The 23,025-nt window shown below is 37.1% G+C and overlaps 1 protein-coding gene across 2 annotated transcripts; it reads right to left on the bottom strand.

The window, feature by feature from the left end:
- Positions 1-3,542: 3,542 nt before the first annotated feature.
- LOC121725642 (glycine-rich cell wall structural protein-like) lies at positions 3,543-22,387 on the bottom strand. Of its 2 annotated transcripts, XM_042112671.1 has the most exons (5): positions 22,344-22,387; positions 22,074-22,113; positions 6,040-6,106; positions 4,930-5,423; positions 3,543-4,872 (listed from the first exon to the last, which is right to left on the bottom strand). In XM_042112671.1, the coding sequence occupies exons 2-5, from the start codon at positions 22,092-22,094 to the stop codon at positions 4,063-4,065; spliced, it is 1,392 nt and encodes a 463-aa protein (XP_041968605.1). In that variant the 5' UTR covers positions 22,095-22,113; positions 22,344-22,387; the 3' UTR covers positions 3,543-4,062. The 2 variants fall into 2 exon arrangements, with proteins under 2 accessions (XP_041968605.1, XP_041968604.1); XM_042112670.1 differs by having other exon boundaries at positions 3,543-5,423.
- Positions 22,388-23,025: the final 638 nt, after the last annotated feature.

Genomic DNA, 23,025 nt, shown 5'->3' with positions numbered 1-23,025 from the left:
TTAAACACCCGTTGAACAGTTGATTAGAGAAAAATTCAGTACAAAATGGTCTCAAAACAACTGTTCAACAGATGTTTAATCTTTTGTGGTAAGACCGTAAAAGTTTAGCAGCAGCCGCGTAAAAGACGTTTGTGCAATGTGCATGTCACCGCCAATTTGGACGCGGCGAAGCGGCTAAGTGTAAAAATGTATAAAATGTGTACAGTTGTGTACAGTTTTATCGTTGTCACCTGTAGCGGACATTAGACCTATATCGACAATGTTGAATGTGTAGCTTGAGGTGTTATAGGTGTCTAAATAAGGGTGTAGCGTCCCCCCGGCCGGCCCACGTCACGTCCGCGCCAGTCGCGGCTATCGATGTCACTTTTCCAGCTTTTATCATCAGTGTATCTACTAAGTGTTTATCTAAGTGTAATCTATTTATACCGTTTGGTGAATCTGATGAGGCTTTTCTGACAAATTTATGGTAAACGCATAGGTTTTTTAGAGAGACGTGTATAGTATAAATATTAATGTGATAGTCATCTGCCTATATACTACGGGAAGACTACGAGACACATATCACGTGTTACATACGTAACGTAATGTAAATGTAAACATATCACACTAACTGATACATATCAATATTTTTAAGTGTAGTTTTAGTTATCGTTGTTGTTCTTCGACGGTGTACGTTGACGCCTTCTCGCTGTACTAGTCTATTAGTGTTCACACACTGACTAAATAAAAAAAAAACAAATAATTATCACGGTAAGTTCAGATACATGGTGAGTCTGGATAATTCAAATGAAACGGTGATAGTAAATTATTGTGTAGCCACCACACCGCCGCGCCGACGCCGAACAAAATTCTCGCTTACCTATACGGTTAATTTAGATTTTCTGAACATACCCTGTATTTGAGCTAAGATTACTTAGCCTTAATTTTTATTATTACTCTCACACACAAATTGTGATGAGGATTGTAACATAATATTTGTGTTTCATTATATTTTTTATTAAGTAACTTTGTAAATGTCCTTTGTGAAGTATTTTAATAATGTATTTTCTTTGTAGACTAAATTACAGATATAAAGTATGTTATTTTATTAACATTTTATCATATTAAGAATTACAACATATTACATGATATTACTAATTTGGTAAATATAATCCAGGCTTGAGAGTTGAGACCGTTCTCTTTGAAGTTTCCTTTTGGCGATGGTATGCCTTGTGGCCATTCTTCAAATAAACCCAAAAAGCCGTGTTACGTGTACCCTGTGTTCTGTAAAAGTAAGATTATAATTGAAGATATGAATGGATGAAGCAAGTAAGTAACAATTCTAAAACTGACGTTTTTTTTGCAAAAATGGAATTTAGGACCGGAAAAATTATTTGAATTCAAATAAATGTAGATTCTATGTTTAGTTAAATATACATATTAGCCAGATGATGAAGTAGGTGAGTTACAAGGTTTGTTCAAATTAGAAGGGAAAAAATAGCAATTGCTCTTGTGTTGTAAAATATTAGTTACCCGGTCATCTATTCATGTCTTCAATTATTATTGTCATACGACAAAGAATTTGTACTCGAAAAGATCAAAAATTGTATAAGAATTTGTTTTACGAACAAGTATACGTCTTTATTCTAAAATGTTCAAAAATTTTTGTACGATTTATTATCCAGAGTTTATATATAATATACTTACTTTAATATATAAAGTAAATTGAATAATTTTAAATATTATAAAACCGAACACATTGTATTTTTGAGTAAGAAGTATTTGTGGGTTTAGTCTTCTTTAAATGCTAAAAGAGGTAAATAACACTACGTTATAACATGTGAAGTTTATATCGTGTATTCGACACATACATTAAAAGTAACTGCTACGAATCTAATAGTTAAATGGACGCTTAATAGTAGCCCTGTAAACTTGATTAATGTCATTAAACACTTGATACGAAGTAGCTCTTTGTAAACTGGAACGTAATCAAAGTCATTGAAAGTATCATTCTGTAAAACTGATTTATGAAAACGACGCTACATAGCAACTCTATGTAAATTTGATTAATGAAATCGAAACTTAATAGTGACACTCTTTAAACTTGATTAATTAAATCGAAGCTTAAATTTTCTCGTTACAACGAATTTATCGTACAGCGCGGCGTCAGCGGGCACCGACCCACTGTTAGCTAGTAGTATATACTATTGACTTATTCCTAGTTCTTGTTGAATATTGACATGTGGACAATGTGTAATGTTGTGAACCAGCGTCTCCTGCGACCTAAATATAGTACGTTGAATCGCAGACCTCGTTTTTGTTACCTTCTTACCCGGACCAAATAAAAAAGATAGAGCCGTACATTGTGAGGCGTAGGCAGCCTATATTGTGAAGCCTACGGTAGGCTTCACATACAATGCCACGCACACATCTGCAGTAACCTAATACCCCGAAGTAGCCTGGAAACCAGTCTTTTTGTCAAGCTTTACTTTTATTAGGTTTGATCCTGCTGTTCCTTTATGATTTTACGCAAATTTTACAGCCTTGTCAAGGAAAAGACTTAGTAGCATTTTATTACCAAGAAAATAATTATTAAAGTGTTAAATAAAATCATAAGAACGTAGAACGGCAATCTACAATCTATGGTAAAGCACTCTGCTGATGCACCTACATAACTTGTACCTTTCTACGAGCTAGCGTTTATTGCTATGCTGAAAAAGGTGTGATCAGGCGAGCGAAACGAGCCCTAGTATATCCCACATCCTGTACATTTTGTGGTACACTTTACGGGAAAAAAACTATCACGTGGTAGAGCCAATCTTCGGCACGAATGGGCCGGCTCAACCGGATAAATACCACGTTCTCACAGAAAACCTGCGTGAAACAGCGCTTGCGCTGTGTTTCGCCGAGTGAGTGAGTTTACCGGAGGCCCAATCCCCTATCCCCTACCCTATTCCCTTCCCTACCCTCAACTATTCCCTTCCCTTCCCTACCCTCCCCTATTACTATTCCCTCTTAAAAGGACGGCAACACACTTGTAGCTTTTCTGATGCTGCGAGTGTCCATGGGCGACGGAAGTTGCTTTCCATCAGGTGACCCGTTTGCTCGTTTGCCCCCTTATTTCATAAAAAAAAACACGCCTATTTATTTGTGCTTTAACATAGTAATTTTTATTTATGTGTAGATGTGTCAGTCAGTTAGTCAAGGTGTGACGACGCGAGCCCTCACAAAGCTCGACTTTTAGCTAGTATAATTTTGTATAACATGACCTGCGTAAGGACACATCCTTAGGTCATGTTAAGCTAAAGATTTAGAGGTTTGGTTTAAATAAAAAAGTTAATTTTTAACAAAATATTTTAATTTATACAAAATATGTGACTTACCCTAATTTTTGTACAATTCATTAAATATAACTCTTACGATAAAAATGAGCAGACGAGAAAAAATAAATATTCGTAATAACATACGAAAACGATTAAAAAAAAAACATTCTAATGTTAGGGACAGTTACAGATAACATAATTAATTTGTTCTTACAAATATTGATGAATATTGAAAAATGATTTATACCTATAGTCATAAAATAAGATTTTAATATATATTCTTAAATCGGTTTTAGTTCTAAAGTTAGTGAAACAGCGACAAAGTCAAGAGTGAGTCAGTTTTCTGCTCTACTGGGCAAAAAATTAAGACCGACAGTGGGCGCCGGGCGGAGATTACAATGCTAGTCACGTCCAGTCTTGGCCTCGTCGCATTTTGTTAAAGCTTATGGTCGAAATAAACCCATCTATTTGAATTTACATAGAGATAAAATTGTAGTATGTTCTCGGTTAACAAATGATATTTTCGTCCGTAATTTTATTTATCTCCTCTCGCTCATCATCTTGTCAAGATAAAGTTAAGTTCTTAACGTATAAGTAGGCGTCTCGTAATGGTAACTCTCTTGTCTTCTCACTTCCTGTGAGCTCGTCGGCCCAAACGGGCAACCGTATCGTCGGTTGGGGGACGTTTGGAGCGAGCTAAGAATACTGATGACTTTATAATACCTTACTGTAAGAATCTCATTGACTAACCGACCTCGTCCTAGTACACGTAACCGCCGTTGGAGTCGTAGCTCTGGCTGATGGTGGCCGGCACGCCGCCGGAGTAGCCGCCCGAGCCACCGTGACCGCCGCCGCCGCCGCCGCTGGAGTAGCCGCCGGAGCCGCCGTGTCCACCGCCGCTTGAATAGCCACCGCCGCTGGAGTAGCCACCGGAGCCGCCCGAGGAGTAGCCGCCTGAGCCGCCGCCGTGTCCGCCAGACGAGTATCCACCGCCGGAGCCGCCGTGTCCACCAGACGAATATCCACCGCCGGAGCCGCCGTGTCCACCAGATGAGTATCCACCGCCGGAGCCGCCGTGCCCACCAGACGAGTATCCACCGCCAGAGCCGCCGTTTCCACCGGATGAGTAGCCGCCGCCACCGGAGCCTCCGTGTCCACCAGACGAGTAGCCGCCGCCCGAGGAGTAGCCTCCAGAGCCTCCCGAGGAGTAACCGCCCGAACCACCGCCAGATGAGTAGCCACCTGAGCTTCCGTGTCCGCCACCGCTCGAGTAGCCACCTGAGCCGCCGGAGGAGTAGCCGCCGGATCCGCCACCGCTCGAGAAGCTAGGGGTGCCGTAGCTGGTGGAGGGTGGGGCGGCCGGGGCTCCGTACGAGCTTGAGGGAGCTCCGTAGCTGCTCGAGGGAGCCGGGGCGCCGTAGGATGACGATGGGCCGCTACCGCCGAATCCGCTGCCTCCGAAACTGCTGCCGCCGAATCCTGAGCTTCCGAAGCCGCTGCTCCCGTGACTACCTCCGAAGCTTCCGCCCCCGGATGGAGCTCCGTACGACGAGGAAGGTGCTGGAGCGCCATACGAGTCAGACGGTGCGGGAGCGCCGTAGGAGCCGGAGGGCTTGGATGGGGCGCCGTAGGACGACGAGATGCCTCCGCCGCTCCCGCCGAAAGAGCCGGAGCCGAACGAGCTGCTGAAGGATCCGGAGGAGGAGCCCCCGAACGATGGCGTGCCGTACGAGCTGGACGGGGCGCCGTAGGTGGTAGACGGGCCGGTGGGGACGCCGTAGCTGGTCGCCGGCGGTCGGGCAGGAGCACCGTAGCTCGAGGACGGGGGGGCTCCGTAGCTGGAGGACGGCGCAGGTGCACCGTAGCTGGACGAGGGAGCTGGTGCTCCGTAGCTGGACGAGGGTGCTGGTGCTCCGTAGCTGCTCGACGGCTTAGGCGGGCCATACGATGGTTTAGGCGGGCCATACGACGGTTTTGGCGGCCCGTACGACGGCTTAGGTGGGCCGTACGATTGTTTCGGCGGGCCATAGGACTGCTTGGGTGGTCCGTAGCTGTTCGATGGCCGAGGGGCTCCGTACGAGGAAGAAGGTTTTGGTGGTAAGTATGATGAACTCACCGGAGCTGTAAAAATAAACATAATTTTACTAACACCCAAATACAATAATATAATAATAGTAAGAAGATTTCAATTCTTTTTTTCTGTGAAAAAACTGAAGAAGGTTGAACTCAACACTGATTGCACTTTTTAGTTCTTACAAACTCGATTCAACTTTTCTCAACTTCTCAGATAAAGAAGTAGGGTCTAGTTGGTACAGCAAATAAACACCAAGAGCGATGATTGTAAAACACTTAAATATTACGTTTAACGTGGGTTTTGCAATGACTGTACATACTCGAGTGTTCAGAAGCAGTTGCTGATGTTTGCACTAACGGTTTGTTGTAATGTGTCAGTGCTAAGTGTTAACCATTTTCACAAACATTTTAGTCAATACCGGGAAAATCAAAATGCTGCTGGAATTTGGTATGTTATATTAAGCAGTAATATTTCATAATTCGTAAGCAGCATCATGGCCGCCTAACAATGACTGATCTGAAACTGAGTTTATCGCGAATATTTTTAAGTTTAAGGTAAGTCAGTAAGTCAACTAAGGATCAAAATTCAAAATTATTTTGATGCTTCTTTTATGTATACCTACTTTATGCGTAATAACTAATGATTTAGATTCAAAATAGTTACCATCACGTTTGTAATGCTTTTTCGGTGTAGCTGCCGTTAGCGTCACCGCCATTAGGACTCCGACCACCTGCAACAAAAAAAAAATTATCGAATGAGAAAAATTATAAAGCTACTCCTGGGTACAGCTCGGTCTTCCAGTTAAGGGCGTTTGTGCACTACACGGAATTTTACCATCCGGCGCGGCGCGGCATCTCGATTTCCTACCTTATTTATATGGCAAACGTGAAAGTTATGAACGCCGGACGGTAAAATTCCGTGTAGTGCACAAACGCCCTTAGCCGTGCTTATTAACAGAGTCACTGGCCATGTAAATAAATAAGCATGCAAGAAATCATTACTTGAATAAAAAAAAAAACTGCCATTTACAAGCAAAAAGGCTGACAATAACTTACTTAACATGTTAAACACGAGCATGTATTTTAATGCGAAAAGTGACTAAACACGTGAAAGTTTAAGAGGTAATGCAAATACTATTCGACATTGACCATAGTTTCTATTCGGCGTTTGTCTCCGAGTTGTGAAACCTCAAGGCTGCACTGCGGTCTTCCAGAACTTATCATTTGAGACGAGCAATTACAGTCTTACGAAATTCGACTCCATGGAATTGTTTTTACCTTCTATGTTGGATATGATTGTTTTGTGTAATTAAACTTTAAATATTCGCCATTTACGTACGAGATGAGCTTACGATGACTCGTCGAATTTTTAACATATATTACGGCTAACACCTTACTAATAAAACATTATTTGTTGTGATAAAATATTTTATTAAATTAAATAATGCTCGTAGTTTGTGACCAATCTTTCAATTTAAATCCATAAATTAATAATCCTAATCCAAACCCATCCCTCCATAATTATAATCTCAACGTATAATATATTGCTAGCTCTCCATTATGTTCGGAACAATTTAAACCGACCGTAAGAACTTGACTTAGTTTTGGGTCGAAATTGCTACGCTATCGTTAAAATTCAATTAAGTACTGCTTAAGTTTACCCCAAAGAAGTTATGGGTAATGGTTTCACGATCGAATAGTTTAAAATTGTATTAATAATATTGTAGCTCTATTAATGCAACATAATTTTTTTATCAACTATAGTTATAATCGAATAATTAATAAATATATTACTTAGCATTTCCAAGGCTGAAGAGTAGAATGTGGAAATGGACGAATACAATATTTGAAAATATTATAAGTAGTTTGTTTTCAAATGACATTAAATAACTGTGCAGTAAATGGCTTACATAATATGTTTTATAAAAAAAATATAATTATGTATGAATTTAATTAATTAATTATTATTGAAGTAATAATTATTTCTGTGTATACTACATTCATTATAGTAGATGGCAGATGTATTCACAGCTAAACTAAATGTGGTACCGGGTACGTTATAATTATTTAGTTACTAGTCCAATTTGCAAAATTCATTCAGTGTTAGCCCATTTATCGAGGAGGGCTATAGGCTATATATTATCACGCTAAGACTAATAGGAGCGAAGAAATAGAGGAAAATGTGGAAAAAACGGAAGAAATTATTTAAAACTAGATGACGCCCGCGACTCCGTTGCGCCAAAATTCGTTTATCGCGTGGGAACCGTACATTTTTTCCGGGATAAAAAGTATCCTATGTCCTTTCCCGGGACTCAAAGTATCTCCATGCCAAATTTCAGCAAAATCGGTTCAGCGGTTTAGGCGTGAAGAGGTAACAGACAGACAGACGGACAGACAGACACACTTTCGCATTTATAATATTAGTATGGAAGTATGGATTACTTTTTAACGCAAAATTCATTTAATGCACAGGAACCCCACATTTTTACGGGATAAAAACTATCTTATGTCCTTTCCGGGGCTCAAAGTGTCTCTAATACCAAATTTCAGCAAAATAGGTTCAGTGGTTTGGTAGTGAAGAGGTGACAGACAGACAGACACACTTTGGCATTTATAATATTAAGTATGGATTGTTACTATGGCACATGTGAAATTTATATATTATTATTATAAATTCAAAGCGATAAAGCGAGCTGATGCTGAGATCATAGTAACTTCTTTTATTATGTTTGTACATTTTGAGTACAATAAAGCATAATATTCATTAATTCATTCATTTAATGTTCTAAGATCTAGGTAGGTACTGCAGATTACAGTCAAAAGTGCATCAATTTTTAAGATTTAGATTTTTAAGTTACTGTACCTCTGACTGCTTCAAAAATATTCAGAAACTATGCATTATATCAGTAGATGTAAGGTATTATAAAATTAAAAGAGAATGTGTCCTTTTTTGAAGGTTGCAGCGAACTTTCGGTCTGTCGACTTGAGAAAAAGGAAAACCTCCTTCCAAGTCATTATTTTGTGAAAGTCAGAATTAGATAACAGCGGATGATGAGCATTCAAACGATCACAAATCACAATGATCATGTGGTCGAAAGTTGGATCACGTGGGTATCTACATCTATAATGCGATAAAAATGTAGAGTTGCCAAATTAACTTATATGATGTGATTTCGCGTTGTTACTACTTGAATCAGATGCATAAAATAAATTTTTAACTACATATTTAGAGGATTATTTAGTGGAGTTACCTACGTTTTTTAACCTTAAAATTATGAAAGCAGTTAGTTATTTTTTTAATACTGTAATAAGTTAGGTATTGAATTCAAATGTTCTCTACGCTGGATTTCAAACGAATGTTGTCTTTACAATAAAACCAATTAGCTAATGGTTTAAATGACAACCCCAACCAAAACCTGTAGAAACGTCGTACTATACATCCATATAATAGGTAAGTCACGACCGAATCTAGTCTGAAAATATAGAGTGTTTAATGCAACTGTTTGCAAAACTCTGAAGCAACTGGAAACAATGAGTTCGCTATCAAAATGCAAATTCTCAACATAATTATATTTTCGCAGCCAGTTTTATGGCGATTGTTCTGAAAATATCTCGATAGATACGGTTTATGGATTCATAAATTTTGAGTAGGTTTTTTATGTATCATAAAACCCGACCTAAAATATACTTTACAGAAAAGTCCTCTAATAGCTTCGAAAATTTAAGACCATGCGTCCCATTTATGCTGATGAAGAAATGAAGCTTCCTCAAACACGATGCATAGACACCAGCAGCACCCAATTATTACTAAGTATACTTAGGCTGCAAATCAGCTACTATACTAGCTATACTTTATTAACATTAAATAAATTAAATAGAGTGAACGAGGCAAAATGCTCAAGCTCGTGCTTTTAACATTACCAATTATTTATTATATAGCAGCTTACAACGAATCGGTTCGAGAGGAGACGTAACTGACGATGCATAATACAAAATTGAAACGTATCAAAATTGATATTATTAGGTCTACCAGAATCTGATGGCAAAAACTGAAAAAATAAATTAACTCTAGCAATACCTAGGTAATTGGAATAAAACATTTTGATCCTTTTTTTCTGAAAGCGGCTGATTCTGGGTTTTAAACATGCAAATATAAAAATTTATCCAATGTACAAGGATATTTTTTGAAAATCTGCTGTCCAAAATTGCCATCAGATCCTGGTAAACCTATAGTTACTATTTTCCTTTAAAATATACGGTTCCCGCTGGATTTCATCGGAGAAAGTGTGGAGTGACAAGAAACTGGCTCTACCTAGATATTCTTTCTGCATTTTGCATTTCAAGACATATTAGATTACTAGAAATTAGTTTCCCACATTTTTGTGTAGCATTACGTGTTTTAGCACGGCCGCATTGTGTGCTAATTGTCACATCTCACGCACAATCTACCATGTAAATAAAACAGACGATTATGTGTAAGTCGACGTTGATTAATTAACGGTCGCATTCAAAGACGAATAAATTACTTAATTATTGTAATTAAGTGAAGTTTTTGACATAAATATATTTTCTGTGAAACACTTCAATTAGACTTCGATAAATTAATTTTAAGTAATCTCTAAATTCCACTGAGTGCGGCAGATAATCTATGTTAGATCTAATTTACATAAGAAAAAACATTATTTTAATTTAGCATTTCAATTACATCGTTAATGCGAGAATCTCTATACTTTACAAAAAACGTTAAACGTTAACAGCTCATTGTTAAATTAGTGTAAATAAAAGATTAACGGTGAGTTCGCACGAGTTCATTGTTGGCGCTTCCTACTGCCGTCTGCACTGACGGCTGATGAGTTCCGATTGCACAACCAAAGGTCGATGCAAAAACCTAATGTCAATGTGGATTATACAGATTGTGGGATTTAGTGCTTTCGCTCTTATTGTTAGGAATTAGCGATTATTCTTTTCGATACACGAGAGATAAACATTCAGCATCAGCATGCACAAGAACAATTAATTATTTTTGTCTATTGATCCTATATTATGATGTAATAAATTTTATTATTGGCCTCTAACAGTTTACATTATATTTACAGACCTACAAAAATTTTGTAGTATTTCGGTTTCGCGGGGCGAGGAATTTCGAAGTTCAAAGTTTCCTAAAGGTTATAAATAGAATTTGCTTGTGTTTATTGTAAGAAAAGTAAACACAAAATTACAATTTTGTCGTTGTATTAATAAGTAATATTATGTGCTGCCTCTAAGCTCTATGTTACATATTTGGATAGGTCATAATGCGCGATAAATCTAGAAATAACGATGTGATGTGTCGTCGCATCTCATACAATTTGTATAATATGACGTATCTGGCATATTGTATGTGATGCTGTAATATGACATGGCATATTATGTTGTGTATGTCAGCTAATGTTCCGTGTTAGTCACGTGCGAATCCAACCTTTACCTTCCTTGAGGAAAGGCCAATTGCTGAGGGGTCAGCTGTAGTGACTACTGTATGATGAACCCATAAAGTAATATTTTTATGACATTTCTGCCTGTTTTCCTGTTTCTAGGCTTGTGGAAAACCAGCATGGTCACACTTATTATGTAGGAGGGAACGTTAAGTAAGTAATGTTATGACATTTTTCGTCTGGAATTCTAATTCTAAGGAGAAGAAATTGTCTAAAACACTAAATTTTTGGAACTATAAGACAGATAATGGTTCCAATGTAGCAAAATCTTACTATTAGCTCCGAATTTTTTTATAATTTTTTATCCAGACGTTTTAGGACAGCAAGTAAGCAAAGGTACAAAATACAATAGACATTATGCTTATTATTACAAACAAAATAGGTTTAGCGAAATGACATAACGGCGAAAGTTAGCGGCCGGCAGACGCCGAACGTTGTACATTACTGCTTTCCTGTACAGTCGTAATGTCAGCCCAATACAAGTGCAGCGATGTACCGCGCCCACGGCCTTACCGTCGGGTTACGTAACCCGTGACCTGTGGTTTTGACGTTTGTATGTCAACTCTAATGGCGGTATTAATTTCTGTACGAGAAACAATTAACTTTCACACACGCGTACTTTGCGGAGATAATGAAGGATAAACTCGGTTTAACGTACCGACAACCCTTATGTTGAAGATATATGAGGTACACCGTACAGTCAATGAAAAACTAGTTTACCACTTCGTGACCTTATTTCCTTGATATATGCAAACTGGATGTATTTTACAGATACTCTACATTCTACAATATAATCAGAGAAGTTGATTCCTAGGCAGATGGGGGACCTACGTTGTTTGGTCGGGTTATGTGAAACCCAGTCGCGAGATCACAATTAACATTGAATTGACATGATTAGACCAAATGACGATGGTCTGTCGACGGCCTAGGATTATATCCTCGATGGTACATTAATGCACTCCTACATCGCTTCGTATATTATGGCTCTCAAAAGTCAGTAAGCTGTTCTGAATGCTAGTTCATTCAGAACTGTAGTGTGTAGCTTAGAAGCTACAACAGTTTGAGGCAACTTACTGAAGTAAAGGCGTGCCAAATTTTGTTTATTGGGCTGCAATCGCCCATTTTCTCTGAGATAAAAATTATCCTTTCGCGATACTCAAAGTATCTCCATACCTAATTTTCTATTATAATAACGCCTCCGTGGTCCAGTGGTTAAGAGCGTGGCTCTTGACGCGGAGGTTGTGGGTTCGATTCCTACATTGGAAACATAATATTATTTCAAAGTTTGGTAAGGACAGTGCAGGCTGATCACTTGATTGTCTGACAAGTAAGATGATCCATGCGTCGGATGGGCAAAAAAAAGTCGATCCTGCGCCTGATCTCTCGCCGGTCGTATCGGTCTTCAGTCCTTTACTCTCATAACCCAGTGGGTTATGAGAGTAAAGGAATAGAGAGTGCTTTCGTGTACCGCGCACACACTTGGGGACTATAAAATTACTCCTGCGTAACTGGCCTGGTTTCAATGAAACCGGCCATCGTCACCGAAACCGGTGTGGGAGTTATTATACCTAATTTTATCGAAATAGGTACATCTGCCTAATCGTGAAGAGGTAACAAACACACTTTCGCATTTATAATATGCTTTCAATCGTTAACTATTTCTCGAAACAATGATTTCGGCTAACGAGTCATGTGTTAGAGTGGGTGGTTGTGGAGCAGATCTCCGTGAGTGATAACACGCGGATGTGCACAGAAACGCTATGCTGTTGTGCTTCCTTTCTTTTGTTGTTCTCGTCATTATACGGGGTGAAACAAAACTAAGTGATAATAATTTAGGGTGTGCACGTGTTCTTTGTAGAGAGTTCACTGTGAAAGTAGCAGCGCTGAAAGACCAAACTTATGTATGGGCGAGAGTCACGAGTTTCCTCACGAGTTTCCACATACAAATTAAGCTTTAGATAGTAATTACCTAGGTTCCTTACAAAGATATTTACATTCCAAATATATGAACTATCATAATATTTACATACTAAATTGAAAATAAACTTGAAAAAACTTACTCGTTTTTTCAAGTTTATTTTCAATGTACAAAAAGTTTACCTCTACGATTATATTATATAAGTATAGATTTTTTTAATTCTCACCGTTTAAGCTTACCTTCTCAGAAATTAAAAATAAACTTAGCCTTATTGGCTCAGTTGTTCATTTTTAATAGAAGAATATAAGAAGATAAAACTAAGTTCAAAAGTCACTTGTTTTAGGTCACTGGCATAAGCTATTGCCATATGAACTTTGCAATAACAATAGAAAGTATTTAGGAACTCTTTAACAATGCTTAAAAAACAAGATGGTGTAACAGCCACTAGTGCCACTACAATAGATTGAACGAAAAAAAATTAAAGCCGAAGCCGAAGTCGAAGCCGAAGTAAAATCGAAGAAAAAAATTAATATTTCTCTGATTTAGCACAGATTAATAAACGTTATTTTAATTAACTAAAACAAGATTTTGGATACCAAATTTTGCCTCCCGAATGAATTTGTAGTTATTGTTCCGTAATTCATCGTCTCTTCTTACCTTTCGTCTTTGTTACCCGCATAATGTAACAGATGAAGTAATTATTTCTAATCGCTGTCATCTGTTACGTCGGCCTCGTTTCGAGAAGACAAAGATCTTAATCGTGATTTACTAGTTCATTATGAACTTATTAATATTAATTAAATTATGAAATAAAATTTATAACTCCCAATTTTATATTCAACGAGCTTTTGCCCGCGGCTTCGCTCGCGCTCAAAAGCTCGCTTATTATATACAAACTTTCATCCCCTATTTAAACCCCTTGGGGTTGGAATTTATCAAAATCCTTTCTTACGGATGCCTACGTTATAACATCTACCTGCATGCCAAATTTCAGCCCAATCCGTCCAGTGGTTTGGGCTGTGCGTTGATAGATCACTATGTTAATCAGTCAGTCACCTTTGAGTTTTATATATATAGATTTTTCTCGAATTATTATTGGATTTGATTTTATCTTGTATTTTTTTCCGCAACATAACGGAGAAACGGAGGCAAAACAATTTAGCATGAAGAGTTTGTAGCTTTTAATGTTGTTATTTTACAAATATCCAATTGCAGTTTGGCCATCTGGAAACTTTTATAATCTATCTACTATTATAAAGAGGAAAGATTTGATTGTTTGTTTGTCTTGAATAGGCTCCGAAACTACTGGACCGATTTGAAATATTCTTTTACCATTGGAATCCTACATTAATTCTGCTGAACATAGGCTAAATTTTATTTTGGAAAAAAATAGGGTTCCGTAAGATATTTGGGATTTTCGGACGCAAGGTGTAAAAAATCAACCAGAAATGTTACTTTTTTCGCGTACGCTACCTAAACTATAAAATATAGAACCATAAAATGTTCTAAGTAATTGTAGATCTTTTAAATATCTACAAAAAAGTCCGCCACACACTATACCTATCTGTGTTGAGTGAGGCACAATAACCATTTTTTTATTAAAAAATCTTGAAATGTTTTTGGACTACATTTAAATGCCTTTATTTTACTCATGGCATTAATTCTTATCAAAATAAATTATTTTATTACTAAGTACAGTTAATGTAGATAATATTTGGTCTTTGAATGATTAAAATTGGACGTTTGGTTTTAATGTTATGGCGAAATTAAAATATTACGATTTCTGCTGCACGTTGCGAATTGGGCGTCGTCAAGGCGCGCCGCGCGGGTGTGCTCGCCCGGAGAGTCCACGTAAATATTAATTATTATTACCTCGTTCATGGGAATCGCAGACACAATAGATTTATAATATAATAGTTATGCGACAGCCGGGTGCCGCTTCATTGATGGGATAATATTATAGTGCTTCATTAATTCATTACGTTTTGAATTACTATTATTTTTGATTGCTATTATAATTAATTTCTATAACTATAAATCTCCAATAGCGGCAGCCGGCTGCCAGCATAACAATTATTGAAGATCTATTGTGTCTGCGATACCCACGATGTCTGTGATACCCACGATGCCGATGGAAGTATAATTAGGTCAGACTTTCAAATTAGTAGGTATCGATCGAGGTGGTAGGCATCATGTAGGACATTCTGAAAACATTTATTTTAAATTTATTCAGAAAAAAAAAACAATTTTGATTTTGATTGATTTTGATCTACAAACGGAATGTTTTACTCATGGTCAACTATACGTTGACCTATCCCGAGTTGGAGCTGCTGATAATCAATTTATTTTGCTGCCACAAAATAAAACAACATCAAATATCGTTTACAGGGAAGCTTTAACCCAATTTTAATGGAATCTTTTACGCATGTAGGTAAGCATAAAACTACAAAAAAAAAACATAAAATATGTACTTTAAACAAAAAAAAATACATTTAGAAATTGCAAAATAGTATAAATAATAGTATCTTCTGTAGGTAAGGATAAAATAATCAAACATAACACTTAAAATATAAAAAAGTACAATAAAAATGTGTATAATAATTATAATATAGTAGTTACAGGCTAAATAGTGTAAACCATTTTTATGTTCTGCTTAACATAAAGATTGACTAAGAAATAAAGATTGAAAAAAAAAAATTTAAAAATCAATGTCCACCCGTGCGAAGCCGGGGCGGGCCGCTAGTACTTAATATTATAAATGCAAATGCGTGACAAGCCAGAAGCTGTCTGTGACTTCTTCACACCCAAATCGCTGAACCGATTTTCCTGGGTATGAAGTTACTGTTTTTCCTGGGAAAGGACATAGGATAGGACCTACTTTTTATCCCAAAAAAAACGAGTTTTGGCGCAACGGAGTTGCGGGCGTCATGTAGTTAAAATAGTTAAGTAATTAATTTTGGTATCTCATGATCATGTCACGCTCATGTAACTTACGCACACGTGATCGTTAGCGCGTTAGTTACGCGTATTGTGCGATTTTCTTACGCATCGTGCGAGTTTGGGCGTAACGCGTAAAGCTCACGCACTTGACGTTGCGTCATTGGGTCATGACCCACGTGACCATATTTTTCTTACCAAAGTGGGACAACTGCGGACGCTGTTAGGACTTAGAATATTAGCTGGGAACGCGGTATTTATTATACAGTTTATCTAAAAGAAATTAGTGACTTCCTATATAATAGGAACGAGTCGGAAAAAAATTCTTCTGGCAACAGATTTTTCCTAAACGGCCTCTACATTGCGTTATGCGAACACGTAAGATTCAAGGCGGTTGTATACAGTGTGTTTGTGTAAACACCGTTATCCTTGAAACCATCAAATGAGACCGTTTAAATGAACAACTTTTTCTATGAGAACAATGCTGGGAACTCAAAAAAATCCGTCTTCATACCCATACAAATTGCCGATTCGGGCATCCGTATGGGTATGAAAACGGCATTTTTTTGAGTTCCCAGCATTGTTCTCATAGAAAAAGTTGTTCATTTTGACGGTCTCATTTGATGGTTTCTAGGATAACGGTGTTTACACAAATACACTGTAAGATACTCAATTATTGCGTTAAATTTTATTTTTATTGCATTAATCATGCTTTGTTACAAAAAACGGGACATTTTAAACCTAGTGGGTTCACTGTCACAGCGGGATAAACGGCCTAAGAGTCCGAAACGAGGAAAACGGAACAGTCCCGCAGAAAGCGTGACGTATGGTCACGTTAGTCGTGACATGTTGTGACTTGTGACGCGGAAGAGACCTTGACCCCTCCGCTTTCTATTCGTCAATGCTCGCGGGATAATGTCGTATGTTTTGTAATGATTGTATAATAATTACTCCATAGTGTACTTCATTACAATCATAGTATAAGTCGTTTCCAGCCGTCTATTTTCATATGCTTAGATCTTTAAAACTACTAATTCTGCTGTAATTTGTCACAGATATAGAGTGAGGCGCATGAGAAGGCCGGTATTGATTAATTGTTATTTCAGAAAAATACACGGTTTCTGTGGAATTTTTTTGCAGCAAAAAATAATAGGTACTAAAAAACTACAGTAGCTTCACTCTGCAATCTGCATCCTCTATCGGTCGTAACGGGGAGTGCTCTGAGGAATTGTTCGGAATCATACCTCCTGCAACTTTTCGCTATCGTCCCACGCGAAAATTATACCATCCTCATCCCTTTGATGAGTGGCAGTCTTCCACCGTGCGTTTTTCGCGTAACTTTCGGCCGCGCACTGTAAAACTGTGGAACGAACTGTAACCAGCAGTATTTCCGGACCTATACGACCTGCAAACCTTCAAGAAGAGAGCGGCCGGCAACGCACCTACAGCTCTTCTGATATTGCAAGTGTCCATGGATGACGGTAGTTGCTTTCCATCAGGTGACCCGTTTGCTCATTTGCTCCCTTATGTCAAAAAAAACTCTAAAAGTGAAATGAAAGCGAAACACCCGCCTTCAAAAAAACTTTTCACTGCGATTATTACTACAATTTTCACATTTTACTGCAAGTTCGTCGTGTATACCCTAAACAATGCGATAAGAATCTGTGGAGACATTTACGAGTTTCGGAGTGCAGTTCCGGGCGCGTCAACAATGACGTTGCGTCACGTCGCCGCAATTGCGTCACCGCGCCGCGTGCGGTACCGTGTCGCGGGAAAGACCATCGAAATACCATGCCACAAAAGTTCAAAAATGAGTCCTCAGCTACGTGAGTACAACAGTAACAAGAGGACAAAAAGTATCCTAATTCGTACTTTCGGTAAGACAAGGGCACAAATCCTTTGGAAAATGTTTAACAAACAAAGCCTTTGTCAAACCGAAAGTATGCTATGTTAACCTACCCGGGCTTGACAAGTGTCTTAAACGATTTAGCTGTTAAGGAGCAAAGAGCTTAAAGACAGACACACGTTCGTATTTACACTATCACTATTATAGATACTAGCCTGTTTAATTTCAGTCTAATTAGTTTTCCTTTAGTCTAAGAATAAATAGTCTGTATTGAGAGACTCGATAATATAATATCTAATTAAATAATTAGTTATTCCATCAAAAGCGTAATTTAGTATAATTCAATATACCGCCTCTTTGCTTATCGAAAATTGTTTTAGCAATTTCAAACAGAATAATTAATTGTGATTATTTCATTATGAATAATTTGATTTCCAATAAACTTTCTTAATATCTAATTATTAATAATTAATACCGATAAGAAATTCAAAAACTCTGCTAAGTAGCTTTAGATTTGAAGTGCCCTTAAAAAATTTTAACTAAAAAAAAACGATCACGATCATTAGCGTACGTACGTGGTTACTAGTCACTAGTCAGAGCTAGAAAGTTGAATTTCGCATGAACGTTGAGTGCCAATTTTTACTGGTAGTCGATTTGGCGCAACATTTTTTTTTAATGTAATAAGGGGGCAAACGAGCAAATGGGTCACCTGATGGAAACTTCCGACGCCCATGGACACTCGCAGCATCAGAAGAGCTGCAGGTGCGTTGCCGGCCTTTTAAGAGGGAATAGGGTAATAGCGGAGGGTAGGGATGGGAAGGGAAGGGAAAAGTGTAGGGTAGGGAAGGGAATAGGGTAGGGGATTGGGCCTCCGGTAAACTCACTCACTATCAACAACACAGCGCAAGCGCTGTTTCACGCCGGTTTTCTGTGAGAACGTGGTATTTCTCCGGTCGAGCCCTCCCATTCGTGCCGGAGCATGGCTCTACCACGTCTACTGATGTAACTTATTTACAAGTATTCTTCTCTTATGATATTCAGATACTAGCACGATAATTAAGACAGAATAGAGAAGGTATCGAAGCGCGACAAAGTCTTAATAAGTGGTGTCAAAAACTAATAAACCTTAATCCCGGCCTTCTATTGTAATCCGCTTCATAGTGCTTATATATTTTATGTAATTAATTATAGATCGGAGAAATTAATCCATAGACAACGAATCAACGTAATTTGTTTGGATTATGCTAAGACCAGCAGACAGTTAAAACATTGCATTGACAACCCGATCAAAAAAGGCCCCATATACGGAAGGGTCGATCGTTCAGGTTGGACTGACCGGAGTCCTTTTCTTCTGTATTCCCGTGCACGGTCATGCCTGTGACCAGTGCCACCATTGATCGGCTTCCCCGTATATGAGAGCCAGAGCCCCAATTTCACCAACGTATGTTAGTGTTAACAGCTTGTTAAAATGTCATGTCTTCTCTTTCATTCATAAGAAGAATGAAAGAGGTAACGTGATACTAATTCGAGCGTTAACTTTAACAGTCGTTGGTGAAATTGGAGCTTACGGTTCGTCTTCTACTAATGAAACAATTTATCCAACAAATTGTACAACTCAGATATTTTGCATCCAGCTGCAAAAAGTCGGGTTCCCTGCCAATAAAGCAGTCAGTTGAGACATCAGCATGTCGTCGTTTTTGCGCGGAGTCGATGGGATCGAGAACAATATACAATTTACGATGGGAGCGGTTTTTGTTCATTGACGTGTAGTTACGAGTACTTCGCAATGCACTATTTATATGTCTGGCAGTGTTGTCAACTCTCGGTTATATCGTCTGGTGGAGATTACCTGCCCTATTACTATAGTCTTCTAGTACTCTCTCTAGAAGTTACAATTCTACATGGTGTAACAAAACAAAATGATAGTACGTTTTAGGGTGTAAATGACCCTTATACATGTATGTGTAAATGTGTAAGTTCACTGTGAAAGTAGCAGAGCTGAAACAGATTTTTATTTGTAATTTATATGACGTGCAAGCGCCCCGAGTTATGAATTTGCAAAAGCAAAAAAACACTCTTTCAGCGCTCCAACTTTCACAGTGGACTCGGGGGGACTCATACACATCCTACTTTTTGTTCCAACATTTTTAGGTTCCTAAAAAGTTCAAGCATAATATTATGTTGCTCGCGAAATTTATTATCAATTCGTTCGTAATCGTACATTTTTCATAATATTTAAAACTTTCCTATGCCTTTTTCAGGGCTTCTCGACATATCGATTAAAAAGGCAGTATCATGTGATAGGCAGAGCAGGAGAATAAAAAAATGAAAATGTGAAATTAAAGATCCGAAATAACTGCAAGTAAAAAAATGTTCGTGAAAGCGAGTATTTGTGTATTTCATTACCATTTTTAATTAATATTTGTTATGAATAACTGCAAGTGGGTCAGTTAATATTGCGACACCAGAAATTCAGTTATCAAACGTATCGTCAAAATGCGGGCATTTCGCTTTCGACATTACTTTTTTTATCAAAATCACTTTATTACAAAACGTAAAGTCTGCTTCATTTTTTTTTCTAAAAATTACATATTTTTGCTAGTATATTATCATTTTAATTTTCATTCTATCGATAACAATTCCAAATAGTAATTTTGTGACCATTGTCTATCGCTGCCTTGTTTTTATTATTAGTATTTTTCTATCTGTAAAGACTCTTATTTGGCCTTTTTGTATTGTAAATTTAAGATTCTATATGCACGTAAACTGTAAGTTTCCAAAAATTAATAAAGTAAAATACAAAATTTGTCCATACAGATATTATAGTATTAGCCAAAGCCTCTCTACATGCCCGTTACTTCTACACCATTAAGTCACAAAATCAATTTTAATAAACAATTTTTATTAAAATTGATTTTGTGACTTGATGGTGTATGAAAATGTTTTTCTCCGTAAAATAACACGATAGAATATCATGACAAAATTTATGTACCCTGTTACCATACACAGATTTCATGAAATAAAAGAGAGTAAATTGGACAAAAAACACATGTACGAGTACATTACTTATTTTTAAATATTTAAAAAAATAGTGATGTGCCCTGGAGGAGGTATTTTGTTTAAAGGGCACACATAAAGCAAAAAAAACACAAAAGAATAACAGTAAGCTGAGTAAAAGGCTAGAAAAAAATAGTAACGCACTTATACCTAGGATACACAAAAAATTTTTCAAGAAACTGTTAAAAATAGGTTTAACAAAAACTAGTACAGTTAAAAAACTAAGCTGTAAGTTTATCATTACACTTTTATTTAACGTGCGATAGTGTAAAGAATCCCAAAAAGAATACCGTTTTCCGGACCGAAAATAATGGAGCTAATAACGCTTAGAAAACTTATCCAGCATTTTCAGTTTTCTTCTTTAGTCATTCAATTTGAAACTTTAACTTTATTCTCTCAGGTTTTAATATTCATTGACCACTTTGCAAAGTAAAAACTTAGTATTTTCTTTTACAAACTAAACTATTCTAGTGGGAGAGAATACTTTTAACAGAAAGGGAAGCGCTTTAAAAGAAAAGTTTCTGTATTTACTTGAGCATCATCATTACTCATCAGAATAACTGCAAAGGTTGCCAATTCCTAAGTTTGTTTTGGTATACTTAATCTTTTACTTTTTACTAATTAAGAAAAAATTAAATATCCGTCGTCGAGCGAACCCAACAAAAGTAATTTAACTCTTTGTATTTAAATAAACGCTTTAATGCTTAATCCATACTACTATTATAAATGCGAAAGTGTGTCTGTCTGTCTGTTACCTCTACATGCCCAAACCGTTGAACCGATTTTGCTTATTCGGTATGGAGATAGCTTGAGGCCCAGGATACTTTTTATCCCGGAAAAATGTACGATTCCCCGCGATAAACGAATTTTGGCGCAACGGAGTTGCGGGCGTCATCTAGTAAATAATAAATATAAAGCTAATTAAAACTTATATTGTAATGACAACTTGGTTAAAATTTCAATAATCCAAATTTTAATTAGAGCTTACGAGTTACGTGCTTTTAAACGAAGTTTTTGAGAGAAGCTTTTCTTCCTCTATCTCTTTATATTTATTACGAAGTAAAAGCTTTTAAAAGCTTTATACGATGTTCAGCTTTTGTTGTCTTTCATGAAATTATAATGATTTTCTCATAAAAGGATGAAATTTTTATAGATTTTTTATTTTCATGCATCAAGAACATAATATTTTATTAAAAGCTTTAAAATGTGCTTTCATTCAGACATCAGATAATGTACTTTTAGCGGGTATAGAACTTAGCTTTATGAATGTTTACTAAGGCGTTCTGTACCTATTTTTCTTTATCATTAAATCTACTTTAATAACTGCTTTCATAAATAATGTTGATAAAAATAAAGCGTTTAGCTATATTTTTCTACTAAAGTAAAAAAAAAACTATATTTAACCTTTTTTCATATGAGCCATTTCTCACAGTTAATAATTTTTTTTTTAAATAATAAAATGAACTTACCAGGAGCTTAAAGCACGTCATGTTGTCAGCCCCGCGACCCCTGTAACACAGCCACTGGTATTATAACTGACTATAAGTAATCTCGCATCAAATTATCTACAACCTCACGTTCGATATAATAACTCATATAAAAAGTGGGAGATATTGATTTCCTCAATGAGTTTTCCAGAAAATATTCTAATGAATTCTCAATTTTCTGAATTATGAAAATTCCGTAATTTTATTATTGGCAATTCCGTAAAGAATTCCGCAAAGAATTCCGCAACTCACCGAATTGGTGACGAAAACACACTAGGTAAAAGCGGTACGCGCGGCAAAACTACTTTGCGCGTTCACTAACGCATCTTCACTATATATGTCCTCCCCTTCCCTTAGCTCTGATACAATTCTGATCATATACAATCACATCTCAAATTTTGCTAATGATCAAAATGGATATTACAATATAATATATTAGACACTGATATAAAATTAGTAAAGTGTGTTCGTCAGTTACTTTACTTCTTAACCGGCGAATCAATATTTAAATTTATTTTAAAGATATTTCTAGTCCTGGGAAAGGACGTAGGATAGTTCCCGGAATAATGGACGGTACCTGCGCATTTAGGCGCAACAAAGTTGCCCGAAAAATCTAGTTACTTACCAATAGAATAGTAGCACTGAACTTAATAAATAATAATGGACTAATCAATAAAATATTCCACCATTATACACATCTTCGTAGCAATTATTGTTATTTTATTTTGAAATGTGCTATTAAAATAATACTTTAACTACTATTTACAATATGTGACATTTATGCGCCAGCACATTTTCCTTAAAAGGTTTAAGGAAAATTGTCGAATTTACGCCGGTTTTTGGCGAGGTCATGGTATTTCTCCTGTTACGTCGTGTACTCAGTCTCAGTATCACATAAGAAATTTGAAAGGATAGAAAAACTGGCATATTTTAG

This window comes from Aricia agestis, chromosome 3 (genome assembly GCF_905147365.1).
Source record: "Aricia agestis chromosome 3, ilAriAges1.1, whole genome shotgun sequence".
Lineage (NCBI taxonomy): Eukaryota > Metazoa > Arthropoda > Insecta > Lepidoptera > Lycaenidae > Aricia > Aricia agestis.
This window is presented reverse-complemented; position numbering and strand designations above follow the sequence as displayed.